At 35.5% G+C, this 16,085-nt stretch overlaps 1 protein-coding gene across 1 annotated transcript in view; it reads right to left on the reverse strand.

Annotated features, from left to right (window-relative positions):
• LOC150105174 (meiosis inhibitor protein 1-like) overlaps window positions 1-16,085 on the reverse strand; it is a 190,137-nt gene that overhangs the window by 102,808 nt on the left and 71,244 nt on the right. The window contains exon 4 of the mRNA XM_090395131.1: window positions 4,809-5,024. Coding sequence (XP_090251257.1) covers window positions 4,809-5,024 — 216 coding nt within the window. The remainder of the gene's footprint in view (window positions 1-4,808; window positions 5,025-16,085) is intronic.

A 16,085-nucleotide genomic window follows, 5' to 3' on the forward strand; every position in this document is an offset into this window, starting at 1 on the left:
ATTTTGCTTATATTTAAAATTAATTAGTTTATTTATTGTAATTCATTTTGAAATTAATAGAGATCGAGCCTATTCTCCTGCAGTCTATAGTGCACATAATATCACGTGCTTTCGATTAAACTGAAACTGAATATTAAATGTAAGTGATTCTGGTATTAATATTTTATGATGAATTCTTCTGCTTACATCTCGATTTTTAGATGAACTGTTTTGTTAATCTTTTTGGCATTGTAGATATTGGTAAGGTATGATGAATAAAGGAGAGTTCAGTTGTGCGGGAAACCTGGCTGAAACAGAAGTTGGAGGCCCTATATCTGGGGGCATCTAAAAAAAATACCAAAACTTTAAAAATAATATAATATCTGCACTGCTTTCATCAGTAGTACCATACCTCCAATCCTGTTCTCTCTCTCTCTCTCTATCCTTCCTGAAAATACTATATCTCACTATTCATCTTCTGTCAGCCATGTCTCACTAATGCAAATAATTTTCTAGAACTAAGCAATGCAAGAATTCATCTCCTCCTCTTTATTCCAAATGCTCCTGGCATTAGTATATATAAAGTGCAGGCCCTATATAGGCCCACAACTACCCTTACAATTTGCATTAACTATCCCATTTTGATTTGTTACCTACAAAACTATATTCAACATTTTTTTATTCGCTCTAGCCTCCAATTGCATTCCATTCAGCAGCACGTTCTCCAGACTCTGAACATCAAATCCATTCAAGTGCAACCTGCCTCAAGTGCCTTATGTATATCCTTCCATCCATCCATCAAGCACACTTCACACATCCACAAACTGAACATGATTTCTTCTGCACAACTTATACATTGACTTATTTGAAGTGGCCTGCCTCTTCAATGTTATGATCTCACTATTCTCTTTTTGCTACTTTCAGTAACTCTGTCATGTCCTCCCTCTACTTGTTTGCCAAAATGATCAATTTTTTCAACTTGACCTTTTTTGCATCCTAACAACTTCCCTAATATCATTAATCTGCACACTGGGGAAGCATAATTTCATCATGCTCTTATCAAGCACTCCTCTTATCATGGAATCTACAAAATTCTCTCCCTTACTCTTCTTTTCTTGTTTATTGAGAGTTTGTTTTTCACTTGGTTAGACTATAATAAGTTTAGTTTAATCCTTTATCCAAGTGTGAGCAAACAAAGTTTGCGCCTGAAAGTATCTTCAGGACTGGGGTAAGGTAGTGCAACACCAGGCAACTCGTTGCAAAGGTGGAGAAAGTTCTCATCACTCCCATCTCGGTATCTCCCATAATGCAAAGCACATCTGCAAGGATATGTTTTATTACACATATGTGTAATGCTATGCATTACACATATCCACAGGGAGATGTGCTTTGTTACACATATCCACAAGGATATGTTTTATTACACATAGTTCTCATCACTCCCATCTCGGTATCTCCCATAATGCAAAGCACATCTGCAAGGATATGTTTTATTACACATATGTGTAATGCTATGCATTACACATATCCACAGGGAGATGTGCTTTGTTACACATATCCACAAGGATATGTTTTATTACACATATGTGTAATGCTATGCATTGCACATATCCACAAGGATATGTTTTATTACACATATGTGTAATGCTATGCATTACACATATCCACAAGGAGATGTGCTTTGTTACACATATCCACAAGGATATGTTTTATTACACATATCCACAAGGAGATGTGCTTTGCATTATGGGAGATAGTGATGGGAGTGATGAGATCTTTCTCCACCTTTGCAACGAGTTGCCTGGTGTTGCACTACCTTACCCCAGTCCTGAAGATACTTTCAGGCGCAAACTTTGTTTGCTCACACTTGGATAATGGATTAAACTAAACTTTTCTTGTTTAGTTAAGTATTTCTTTCCTTGTACCTTTTGTTTCTTCTTCTTCTCAGCTGTACAATCACAAGGCATTTCTACATTTGCAGGCTCATGATCATGATGTGGAATTTCTGCAATCTCTCACAAGCATGTTATCTCTCTCTCTCTTTCATTAAAACCAATTCTTCATTCTTCACATCATCCATGCTATCATCCTTATGCTGGTCACTTTTACTTTTTCTCTCATTCCTTTCCTCCATCATTCATGCTTTCATGATTCATTTTTTAAGGTTCAATGGAATAAATACAGCATATATAAAAAAGTAAACTACATGTTTAATCTCTACTATATTTCATCTCAGTCACTGAGACCCTGTCAGGGGAAACAATATTAAATTGCAAAAACATACAAATTTGTAGAAAACAATAAGTTAAAAAAGATTACACTGAAAGTCTATGAGGGGGTGCCCCTTTATGGTGCTGTTGACTAGCCTTAGCTGTGTTGGAAAGGACGGCCTAAGAATTAAAGTTTCCCAAATCATAGGAAGTTTAATACAATCATATTTATTAAGAATAGGTTAATTTTTTAAATCTGCTGCTGATTCTCAAAAAAGTCTTTCAAATTTGTATTTGCTGTGGTGAAGCATGGTAGTTTTTTTTTTTTTTTTTGCATTTGATTGTGTGCAAGGTATCCAAGTATGGTCAGTCAGCAAGCCCTGACTGACCATACTTAGGGCAACGGATGTTTTTTTTATGTACTTATGATATAAGTTACAGGAATAAGGAACTTTATAAAAAACTATAACAAAGAGAGGGAGAGAGAGGGGATCCAAGGATCTTTGGAAGAGCAGATGAGGGTGGCTAGCTTCAGATAAGGTTTGAATGCAGTGCAGAGATTATACTTTGTTCAGGCTATTTTTTTCTGAGGTGTCCCGAATATAAAAGATAAAGATAACAATATTATAGTCAACTGTTGAGAAGGATGTGAGGAGATGGGAGGAACAATTAATTTGTTGATCTCTTTGGCATTGTAGCCATTGGACAGGAAAGCCTGACAAATAAAGGGGTTCAGCCCTGATGGCCAAGTGATTGGCTATCAGGGCTGAACAGAGCTTCCACGTGATTGGAAGCTCTGTTAACAGGGGGTTTGGATATCACTATATTGTTGAGAGAGAGAGAGAGAGAGAGATGATGGAAAAGTTTCTGCATATATCTACTTGTGTGAGTGAATTTTCTGTCAACTGAGAAAGAAAGGATGCCATTGGGAAGACGAGGGGGATATATAGAGTTTCTAAGAAAAGACGGGCCACTATTGTTTTCTTTTTCTATAATGAACTGGATTCTGGGTGCTATCTGTTGAGATAAAGAGGGAAGGTGTCTAAGCCATATAGCCAAAGAGAGAACACATCGTCAATGTATCTTCACCAGGTGCCCCTCAGGGGCTCTATCATTTTATTCATCCACTCTTTTTTATGATTTATATAAATGGCCTGCTCTCATTGATATTCATAGTTCCTCTGATTTATATAAATGACCTGCTCTCATTGATATTCATTGTTTCCCTAACAGCACTCTCTATGCATCCTATTCATATCGCAAGTCTTGCAGTCTTAAAGATCTCAAGCTTCAAGATCATCTTCAAGATACAATAAGCACCCTGAACACTGATTTCTGCAATATTCTTTTAGGATAAAAACAACCTAGCCACCTTCAATGCTGCAGAATATAGTTTTGCTTTCTTTCTCACTAAAAAAAACTCAGATCTTCTGCATATAGTTTTGGTTATGCTGAGCTCAACATTGAAGACTTTTTCTCTCTCTTCTTGGACTTATTTTTACTCCAAGGCTTTCCTGGCATAATTTCATCACTTCTATAGCATTCTCAGCTTCAAAAAATGTTGGATTCTTTCTTGCTCAAGAAAATACTTCTTTTCTGACCAATTATTTATTCTCCATGAATCCCAAATGTAGCCAATGTTGGAATAGTGTTCTCATGTTGGAGCAGTGTGCACCTAAGATCTCTCTAAAAATCCTTGATGCTGTTCAGAAAAAGATGGTTTGGGTGATTAATGATACCTCTCTTTCAGACTCTCCTCGGCCACTCTCTCATAGAAGATCAGTTTCTGCATTGTCTTTTCTACTGATATTTCCATGGATGCTCTTCAGCAGTACTAGCATCAATTATGCTAGTACTTTTCTGGCAGAAATGGTACTTGCATAGTACCATTTTTACCAGACCTACAGGAACTTGAGTAACAGCTGCTCAACATTCCTTTACAGTTAAACTGCATACTCACTAAAACAGTTGCTCCCAGTCATTGTTCATTCCATCGATGTCAGTTCTGTGGACTAGCCTTCCCCACAAAGTATTTCCAAAATCTCCAACTGTTTAAGAAGAATATCAACAAATTACTCTACTTCAAACCCAGTAAGCCCACATGTAGTATTTATTTACTACAGGTCCTCCTTCTTCTCGTGTGTGGGAATAATAATAAAAATAAATAAATAAATAAGTAAATAAAAATAAACTTCCACTCCAACTTAAATGCAATAAATGCAGGATCAGTAATTTTTTGATTAGCTGCATAACAGTTTTTGAGCAAAAACTGTTATGCAGCTAATCATATTGTCACATAACTAATATGAGAATGTTAACTTATTTAAAGGTCAAATTAAAGGGTATTTGCTATTCAGAAATTTGTTGAATTGTAAGCTTAGGCATATTGATAGCTGTGCTACAAGAATGTAGAATAATTATGTTATGAGTAATGTAGAGAATAATAATAATAAACACTTATTAAACATTGCTTATGGTTTCTTATAATAACTTAAAAAGTGAATTTGTTTATATTTGTAAAATACTGACTGATATTTTATATCCAAAACTATTAGCAAGATGTATTAAATTTCATTTGAATGGACTCTTATTAAAGAAACCGGTAAGATAGACAATTACCTGGAATATTAACTTCCATTAAGACATTCGCAAAAACTTCAGATTTTGAATGACATGAAATGATGTAGCATATGCACTGTACAGCCGAAGTCTGAAGAACTGGGTCATTGAGAAGAAATATTCTTTTAAGTACAGAAGGCAAAATCATTATTTCAGTTTTAGAACATAGGAATAATGTCATAAACGTTTCTTTCTGAGAGAGTACTCGAAGAAAACCTAAAAATTAAAAAGGAAGTGGAATTTATTTCTATATATAAATTAATAAAAAGATAAAAGATATAAGCATCACAACACAAAGATCTCAAAAGTGTCCAGCATCACAAACTCAGGTAATCTTAATAGTTTGTACTGAAATTATTCATTATAAAAATATGTTAATGGTACATTGAAATGGTAAGCCACTATTTCATGTCCTCAATTTACTTCTCCAATTAAGATTGTGTTTCTGGAGAGTAACGTTAACATCAGTTGAATTATATTGGACTCCTCATGAAAGATCACTGAGCCATGAAACATATTAGGATGTGTGGAAGAGAACAGTGGAGAGGAAAAAATGTTGAGTCTGGTAAAAGTTTTTTTAAATTATTATTTTTTTTTTTTTTTTGGAAGTGGGAGGAGACAAAGAGATAATGACCTATTACATATTTGATTTAATCCTTTATGTAAGTGTGAGCAAACAAAGTTTGCACCTGAAATATTTTCAGGACTGGGGCAACTCATGTTAAGTTGGTATAACTTCTGATCACTTGCCTTAGTATTCCATAATGCAAAGCACATATCCTTATGAGTATGTATAATGCTATGCATTATTTAAAGGATCAGTACACAGACTGCTTTCGACCTTTATTGAGGTCTCATCAGTGGGAGGTAGACCCAGAGGTGGTGATACTAAGGTGGAAGTAATGCAAAGGTATGATAATGACGAGCTGAGCAGAAGAGCAGTGATATTGAATGACATAATAGCTAGAATGTGAGACAAGAGAGGACTGGAATATGTGGATGCTTGGAGTGCATTTGAGGACAGAAAGGAACTGTATGTGAGAGACTGCTTTAATTTGAATGAGGAAGTACATGGGCATCTGGAGAGATTGCTGTTCTGAACAAGTCAGCGTGTTCCAGGGAGGATGGTAGCAGAGGTGTCCTCTTGTGGGAATGAGTACTTGGGAGAAGGGGAATGACATTAGGTGACACTGAGCCCAGTGGAGTCTAAATGGGATAATGTTGGGTAAAGAAACAACGGCATTTATATGCTTTATGCTAATGCCAGGAGCATTCGGAATAAGGGAGAGGAATTGGTGGTGCAAATAGCATCAGCCTGGCCAAAAATTATTGGGACACTGAGACGTGCTTGACAGAAGAGGATATAATCACAGGAATAGAAGTCGCTGGGTAGAGCGTTTTTCGGCAGGATAGGAATGGAAAGCGTGGTGGTGGAGTACTGCTTATGATAAGTGACGACCAATGTCCTCTAAGAGTGGAGACTTGATAAAGCAGTGACACTAATGATTTTGAAAGCATATTGTGTGAGGTAGAGGTGGGCAAGACAGGATATTTAGTGGGGTGTTGCTACAGACCCAGGAGCACATTTGATGAGGACCAGGAAATGTTTAGACAGTTGAGTTTGGCAAGTGCAAGAAGAATGATTGTTATGGGAGATTTTAACTACAGTAGTATAAATTGGGGAGAAAGATGCATGTAGCAATAAGGGAATGGAATTTCTAGAATTCTTGAGGGACAAATGTCTTAGGCAACGTGTAATAGAGGGAACAAGAGGTTCAAGAGTTTTGGATTTGGTTATAGAATCAGAAAAGTTGATAATAACTGAGATGACATCTCTCCCACCAGTTGGAGAGAGTGACCATACGGTTTTGACTTGGAAAATGAATAGACATGCAAGAGTATCAAAGAGACAGGAACATATGTGGAATTATAAGGCAGCTGATAATAATAGTCTAAGACGTCAACTTGGGGAAGTTTCATGGAGGGAGGAATTGGAAGGCTGGGATATCATTAGTGCGTGGGAAATTATGAAAGAATATTTGTTAGCAGAGCCTGTGTAGCTCAGTGGATGTGACGTTTGCACACCATGGCGCTTGGCCGCACGAAGGAAGAGTCTAGTCGGCGACTAGAGGAAATTTTTCTAAGCCTTTTTTCGACCGGTTCCCGAGTTAGTCGATCTCTGGCACGGGCAAGCGGGTTTTTCCTCCCGGAAACTCGGGTTTTTCTTTCCGTAAACTCAAGAAAATCGACCGTAGAACTCACATTATTTCAGACATTATATATATTGTGTTAGGGTTAGGGGCCATGAGATGGCGGCACATTTGAACCATCTCTCTTCACTGTGTACTGCTTAATTAGTGATAGCCTTGGGTCATCTATCTCTGATTGGTACCAGTGGAGATTGAACTGCCTACTCAGTCTCCAAAAGTTAGATAGGGCTAAATGGTCTCGCCTACTCCCGTATACGGGAATAAAAAGGCATTAGCTGATTTTTTTTTTTTTATTTGTTAGCAGCAATGATAAGTTATATACCACGAGTGAACAAGAGGACACAATTTGGAGTAAAGTGGACAACAAACAATATTAAACAGGAATTTCATTCGAAAAAGAGGCTATGGAAGAGATATAAGGAGACAAGTAAAGAGAAGATGCATGAAGAGTATAAGACACAGGCCAGAAGAGTCACTAGTATGGTAAGGAAGAAGAAATTGGAATATGAGAGGAGATTGGCCCTAAGATCCAAAGAAAATCCTAGGGAATTTTTTAGATATGTGGCCAGTAGGAGGAGAAATGATTGTGTGATAAAAATGGGAATAGAGTGACTGATGCAGAGGACATAGTGGAATTGTTCAATGAACACTTTCTTGGAATATTTCATCCTGGAGGAGTCAGTTTTAATGCTAGAGGAATAGGGCAGGTTCGAGGTTTAGAGGTACACGAGGAGAGTGTGTTTCAAATATTGAGTACTCTGGATGTCAATAAAGCTGTGAGACTGGATGGTATTTCACCACGAGTTTTGAGAGAATGTGCTAGAGAATTGACAGAGCCTTTAACCTGGCTTTTCAATGAAAGTCTGGCTGCAGGAAAGGTGCCGATGGAATGGAAGGAAGGTAAGATAGTGCCATTGCATAAGGGCGGTAGCAGACTAGAAGTGTCTAATTATAGGCCAGTTTGTGTGTCATCAGTAGTAAGTAAGATCTTGGACAAAGTAGTGAAGGACCATATACAGCATTGGGCAGATGAGGGTAATGTTATCTGTGAGAATCAACATGGATTTATGAAAGGACGCTCTTGTTTTAGCAATATGGTAAAGCTAGCCTTTTATGGTAAACTTACAAGAGCATTACATGAGGGAAAGACATACACTGCCATTTTCTTAGACTTAGTGAAGGCATTTGACAGGGTGCCACATGATAAACTGATATTTAGGTTGCAGGACATGGGTCTCGATATCCGATTGGTCAACTGGATTCAGGATTGGCTGTCCAATAGGTATCAGAGAATTGTGTATGGTGGGGCAGTTTCAAGGAAGCAGAGGGTTATAAGTGGGGTCCTACAGGGCTCAGTACTGGGACCTATTTTGTTTAACCTTTATAACAATGACATTGTCAGTGGATTACAAGGGGATATTCAGCTGTTTGCAGATGATGCAAAGCTGGGAAGGATTATTAGTAATAGTGCAGATGCGGCAGCCCTGCAAGAGGATTTGAATAAGCTAGATTGATGGGCAAATGAATGGGGGCTGTCGGGTTTAATGCAGCAAAATATAAGGTCTTGGGGTTTGGGAAACATCGATGGGACACTGCATACTCTATGCGAGGAGTTATATTGGAGGAAGTAGGAGAGACAAGAGATCTGGGGTTGATGATTGATAGAAACCTGAAATTTAAAGGACATATTACAAAAGTGGTGAAGGCAACACAGAGGATTGCTGCGATAATGAGATGGATGGACGCTGACCTGCAGAGATAAAACAGTTATCATTCCATTGTATAAGATCCTGATCAGACCACACTTGGACTATTGTTCTCAGATTTGGTCCCCAGGATTTGAAGAGGATAAATTAACTGTGGAAAGGGTACAAAGGTGGATAACAAAGATGGTTTCAGGAATGATAGTTATGAGGATCGTCTGAGGGAATGTGGACTGCTGAGTTTGGTGGATAGGAGGAGAGGTGATATGATTGAGACTTTTAAACTGCTGAGAGGTGATTACAGGGTTGACACTGGATAGTTCTTTCACTTGGTTGAACAGCGGGAAGGAGTGATGACAAGAGGCCATCCCTGGAAGTTACGAAAGGAAACTGTGAACAATGGAATGCATTGCCTGATGGAGTGGTGAGAGCTAGAATGGTCAATGAGTTTAAGGAGTGGTATGATAGACTTTGTGTTTCTTAGGAGGGATCTCCCCTCAATGAGTCTTGATAGACTTTGTGTTTCTTAGGAAGGACCTCCCACGATGAGTCTTTTGACTCCATGGAGGCCTGAATAATAATAATAATAATAATAATAATAATAATATACTAGCAGTTGCCAAAAGGGTTAACACCTTGTTATTAAAATTCTCTGGATTAGAGATAGTTGATGGAAGTTTTTTCACTTGGCTATGCTACCAATTACATATTTAGTTTAATCCTTTATCCAAATGTAAGCAAATAAAGTTTGCACCTGACATATTTTCAGCACTGGAGAAACTTGTGGTAAAGGTTATATAAGTTCTGATCACTTGCCTTAGTATCCTATAATGCAAAGCACATATCCTTATGGAAAGGATCACTACCCAGACAGGTTTCGAACTTTATTGAGGTCTCGTCAGTGGGAGGTAGACATAGAGAAGGTGATACTAAGATGGAAGTAATGCAAAAGTCATATCACCATATACCAGTTGCCAAAAGGTGTCAACACCTTATTATTAAAATTCTCTGGATTAGAGATAGTTGATGGAAATTTTTTCACTTGGCTAATGATCTATTTATATCCAAAAATAATATTTTCGGCAGTTAGTAATTGGTTTTCCTATGATAAAGTAATTTTAATATTGTGCACATCTTTTTATATTTCAATTGCAGTAATTTGCATAAATCAATATGCTGCAAAATTCCATATTCATTGGTCTGGATCAAGGCCAAGTAGCTAGCATCTCTTCTCTTTAATCTGTGGTTTCAAATCCCACTGTGGTAATGAAACTTGTTTTCAAGGTAGATGCTTTTAACACCTGGTGTGAACCCACTACAATACTGCTTACTGGGTGTCAGAAGTTGCTTGAAAATCTGCTATAATTATGGTCTCTGGAAAAGGATTACTGAATTATCTAACCTAACCTAATCTATCTAATCTAACTCTTGCTTTCCAACCATCTTAATATCAACAGTTTTCCAAATTTTCATGGAGAGACAGGGATTGTTGTAAAGAAAGAAAAATAGAAGCTGTGATAACTGTAATAATGAGGACTAAGTACTATTGATGAGAGAGAGAAAGCGAGAGAGAGAGATTATTTTTATTTTCCTGACCTCCATGGAGTCACAATAATCATTATGGGAGGTCAACACTATCTAACACACAGTATCATGCCACTCCTTAAATTTATCCAGTTTACATTTACCACCCTTTCAGGATATGTATTCCATGCTCCTACCACTCTCCATGCAAAAAACTTACTTTTTACCCTTTTTCTCACTACATCTTTTTACAACTTACAGCGATGGACCCCCTTGTCCTTATTCCTTTCCCTTGTTCTACTGTTGGATCCTACTTCGTCTGAATCTATACTTTGGATCCGATATGATTACTATTACGATGTTCTTAACTAATTGATAAGTTGTAAGTTGATTTCTAATCCGAATATAAAGAAAATTTATATTTAAAGACTGCGCCACTTTATATCTGAATTAGTTCAAGAATTGAAGGTAAATCAACTCTTAACAACCCTTCTCTTATATGTTGTTATTATACATACTGGCTGAGTATATATATAACTACTTATTTTACCCGCTTTGGTTCGAATATTTAATGAATGGTATAGTAAAAGAGATTCAGGCAAAATACAACTTTTGATTAACAAAAACAAACATTTAATTTTAGAATCACAAATTTTACACTTAAGTTCAAACTAGTCATTAAGATATCACAAACATTTTAACTTCTCTGATAAATTCAATCATACAAACTCAGATGGTAAATTCGTTGTCTCTAATGCAGTCTTCTCACAGTTCCTTAAGTTCCAAATACAATAAAATCTCAGTAACACCACTTTACAAGCAAACACTTTTAAATTTACACTTCAGCTAATCTTCACAATAGTTACTGTTAACATAAGGAAATTCTAGGATGAAACTCCCACACTTCTCTGTATAGGAATATTAATGGTTGGAATAATCTTACCGATAATCTTCTATCTTCATCAACTTATACACAAACACTTTTTATAACTGTAAACACTCTTAACAATAATCGGCACTCATTAAAATAAATCTTCAAAGCATTAACTGAATTAATTCACGGTCACTATACACATAAACAAACGTTCTTGCATGAAGTACTACTGATCACTCATGAAATAAGGCAACACACAATAATTCCTTAACTTGAGTGAACAACTATATGCACAGTTGTTCACTCTTCCGGCATTCAATTAATTCTTTAGACACTACAATTCTAAACACAGTTAACGGTAAACTTCAATTTTACACCCTCTACTATTCTAGTAACTCCGTGCTTTATTTCAAGATTCTGTGTGTCCTTGACAGGTCGGCCCTGAAATTAAATATCAACTCAAGTATATTGCTAGTCTATTTAGTAGTCACTCAGCTGTCTTCAGTAGCTATAATTGTTATTCTACAACTTATTAGCTAACCGCCTCTCGACTAGTAGACTTTATTTAGCTGCTTGAGTGACTTGCCGACTCGTTATTATCACACTGTGATTCCCGAATGCCGAATGCTCCAATTAGAACCTAATGCCAATCCTCTCCTTTTTCTCTCTCTTAAATAATATTTATTGAAATAAATATGTCCTTTTTCTTTCGTTTCTAGCGAAATAGCATTATATGGATCATCACATTTCAGATTTAGAAACGATTTTTTGTTATTCATAAAGACAAAATAAAAAAAAATGTTAAAATGCTAAATTGCATTACTCGGTTTCCGATCGTCTCTTTTTGGTATCAAAAATTTATATCCAATGATATTTTAGCAGTGATTCTTCGCCTTCGTCATTTATTTATTTATTTGTATTATGCATATTACGATAATATCTAGTGCATAACCGCATAGATATGTTGAAAATATAATGTGAAAAATATCATATACGGAATGATTCAACATTTTTGCTCATTTTGAAGATTTTCTAATGCTTCCCCCCCCTCCTTTTCTAGACAGCATTCAAAATCAATTACTTCATTTTACCATTTTGACAAAAGATATACGGCAATCAGATTGTATCCCGAAGCTTCTAATTCTGTTCTATTTATTTGCAATCTAAAACCAGCTGTTCTACTGTCCACTGAAATTATGTGAAATTTTAGAAATAATATGCTATATTTTCACCATGCAAAATTGTTTATATGCATACCACACAAAAGAAAGTTCAGTAGTATTATTTGTGTTTGTTTTTCTTTAAAAAAAATCTAAATATTATTTCTGCTGCTGAAAGCTATTTCTGAAATAATCTACGTCTTCTAAATACTTGGTAATATCCTCTTAGCTGGAGGAAAAGTTGAAGGCTTATTACTCTCAGTGCTATTGAGAAGAAAGGGGAGAACACTAAAGTGCCTCAGGCTGTAGTGCAGAATATGTCAAGAATGTCTTGTTTCCTTTTCGATTGTTGATTACCTATATCCTAACAGAAATACTGACATTTCGTTTACATGCTTATACATTATTTAGGCCAAAATAATTGCTTCATTTATAATGATCAGTTTCACTTTTATTATCAAAAATTAGATTTGAAAAACAAGCCATAGACTGCCCCTCTCAAGCCTTCTATCTGGCTAAGATATGTACATGAATCATACAATTATCTTGAAAAAGAGGATTTGAATTAATTTCAAAGAAAAGGTGCATATGCGTTTCATAATCTTCTTTTTTTGGGGGGGGGGGTATAGACCTAATCAATCTGCGGATATTTCAGATAATTTATTTCATAAATCGTTCGCAAGACAGCTGTTACAAACGTAAATCACTTGGGGAACATACCCATTCATTTTAGTGTAAAATAGTAGCAAAGGTTCAGTTACTTTAGATATCTAATCTAGAAGAAAATGTTATGTCTGCTGAGATTAGAATCTTACGTGAATAATTTTTCTGACATGATTTCTCTATTCGTTATAATGTAACCAATTTCCAGATTTTTTTTCCCCTCCTGCAGACTTCATGTTATATGCAGTGATTTCTTCTTTGTACTACAAGAAAAAAAATCAGATAACAGGAGAAAAATATGTAGTATTTTCTTTTCCACTGGCTGAATTTACAATGTTCTTTCTTTGTGTTTTGAAGAGAAAGTGCAAATGACTTTTTTCTTACTATTTTTGCCATTATAACATCTCATAATTATAAGAGTGACATTTTACCGTTTTTCTCCCACACGAGAAACAGAAATAAGGTAGTAATAATATTGTTCATTCTGCCAAACTTCATTGTAGCAGAAATTTTTGTTACAAAACTTTGTAATATATATATATATATATAGGGTAGATTTCATTTTATTATTTTTTATTGTTTTAATGAAATACTTTACCTGGAATACTCTTTCCAGTTTCTCTGTGTCATAAAAAGAACTTAAAAATTAGCCTTCAAGATGAAAAAGAAACAGTGCATTTGGGTATCCCTCTATCAATATTTGTAGTCCTGAAAAGGACTATTTTGATGGCCTCAAAAACAAACATTTTTTATTTCATACTGTTCAGAATTTAAAATTCTTGAACAGCGTGGAACACCTTGAAGCAAGGGTAAACACAAAGCAGTTTTACACTCAGGGCACCAGATTTTTGTTTCCTTTCTGATATTTTTTTTATTACATACATAATATTTGCCTGCAGGTTTTTTTTATTAGCCGTTGGTAGTAGATTTTCGGGATAATGGTTGGAGTTAGCAGCGTTCAACCTCAGATATCTGGCAGGATTTCCTGTTTTTCTGCTTGCTGAAGAAGGTGCATGTGCATGCAGCAATGCTTTCGCAATTTCTACTCTGTATTCTAGATATGTTATGGTAGACAAACATTTTTTCTTGTACAGGAGGAAACTGTTTCAAATAACAAAATCCAAACTTATGCTGTTTCCTCATTACAGAGTAGAATGATAGCTGCTGATCGCACCTGTCGACTCAACCTATAGTGTCGTTGTATGCACACATAGCAATGGGTTTTTCTTTCTTCAAACCATGCTTTTCCACGGATTCCGTTGATGGATTGTGCAGGGAAGATAGCAGAAAAACATCTTTTTTGTCTTTCCAACGTAGTTCAAAGACTTTCCCTCGCTGATAAGTTCGGATTTCCCCCTTCGATAGCTTTCCTGAAGCCAGATCTGGAGGCATATCTCGCCTTTTTGCATTTACAGTACCATAACTATCTGTAAGATGCTGTAAAAGCAAATCAGCGAGTTCAGGACATATATAGTAATTATCCATTATAATGCAATAACCTTTCCCCAGTAAAGGGTCTAGTAACTGCATTACTGCATGCATCGACAAGGGGAGATCCGAATATTTATCGTGCTCGATTACAGTTTGTTTTCCCGTATAAGGTTTGAAATCCCAAAGATATCCACTTTCCGATTCGCAAAGCATAAAAAATTTTACTCCATACTTCGCTTTCTTTTTGGGAATATACTGCTTACATTTCAGTCTACCTTTGAATGGCATAAGGCTTTCATCGATACTCAAGTCTCTCTCAGGAATATAGAGTGATCTACATTTTTGACGGATTTTCATCAGAAAATCATAAATTTTGTTGAGGAATGGGCAAGGATGTGTTGCCCGATCGTATTCCTCATTATTCTGAAAATACAAATACTTCATGATGAGACTGAATTGTTTTTCAGTCATAACATCACGAAACATTGGCGTGTTTAGAATCCAGTCTGTAGACCAATACATTTCGAGAGCGGGCTTTCGAAATGTATTTCGAAACTTCGGGTTTTTCACTTTCTTTATTCTGATATTGCATTTGAAGGATGACAGTGATTTTATATATTAATTTCACCTATATTCGAATATCATATAATTTCCTGATTTATAATAATCAGGAAATATGTATATTGTCTGATTTATAATTTGCTAATTTATAATAATCATCACATAGTTTCAGTATCGAAAAATTAAAGTTATGTGGAACAATTACTAGAGAAAAATAACGAATTAAATAAAAACTGTACCTATGTTTCATAACAGTTTTCGGGTGTGTGATAGTAATGCAACGGGGGGGGGGGGGGGGGTTTAAACTATCAGAGGCGAAATAAAGTTCAATTCTATTGTAAAAATATGGAAATGAAATTTCACATTTGATATACATATTTTGAATCATAAAAATAAGCAAATGTATCGCTTACTTTAAAAATTGCAGAATAAAATATCTGAATTATGCAGAAAATATAAATTTAAATCATAACTGTTAATTTCATTTTGTAATGACCAATTATACAAGGAAACCAAGAAAGTGAAAGTACAGATTACTATACAACATGAAGAAAAAATTTAGTAATATGATTAAAGAATTTCATGTTATTCTCTATAAAGCAAAGTTGTTCAAGCGTGTCCTAAAGGAAATCTGTTAAGTATTATTTGATTTCGATGGTTTTGTACAAAAATAAAATTAATATAATCTGGAACGTCGGTAGCCGGTTTTCTTTTCTTTTTTTAAAAAATTATTTCAAATAATTATCGTGAATTAATTTCTTCGAGAACAAAGAAAAATCTTTTGTCTAGTAAGCGATTAGAAAAAAATTAGCGCAAAAAAATAAAAAATTAAATTGGCTCTCCAAGGTAAGGCAATATTTACGTGAAGAAATTATGCAAGACCTTTATTTTGTCCAGAAATTAAAATTGTATTGTACAATAAAAAGAGAAAACAAAAATATAAATAATTTCTCTATTTTTAGTCTATCATATATAACTAAAATCCAGTTCACCAGCATGGAACAAGAAAGTCCGTTTCTTGTTATAGGCAACTGAGAGGCAGCTGCGAACGGGAGGTAATCGGATTAACCATTCTTACAGCATCAGGGTTTATCACACCTTCTAATGGACATGACAGTCAAATTGCACTTCTTATCCAGGTTCTTTAAACA

Source organism: Typopeltis vanoorti, chromosome 7 (genome assembly GCF_054136105.1).
Source record: "Typopeltis vanoorti isolate ZY-2024b chromosome 7, IOZ_Tvanoo_1.0, whole genome shotgun sequence".
Lineage (NCBI taxonomy): Eukaryota > Metazoa > Arthropoda > Arachnida > Uropygi > Thelyphonidae > Typopeltis > Typopeltis vanoorti.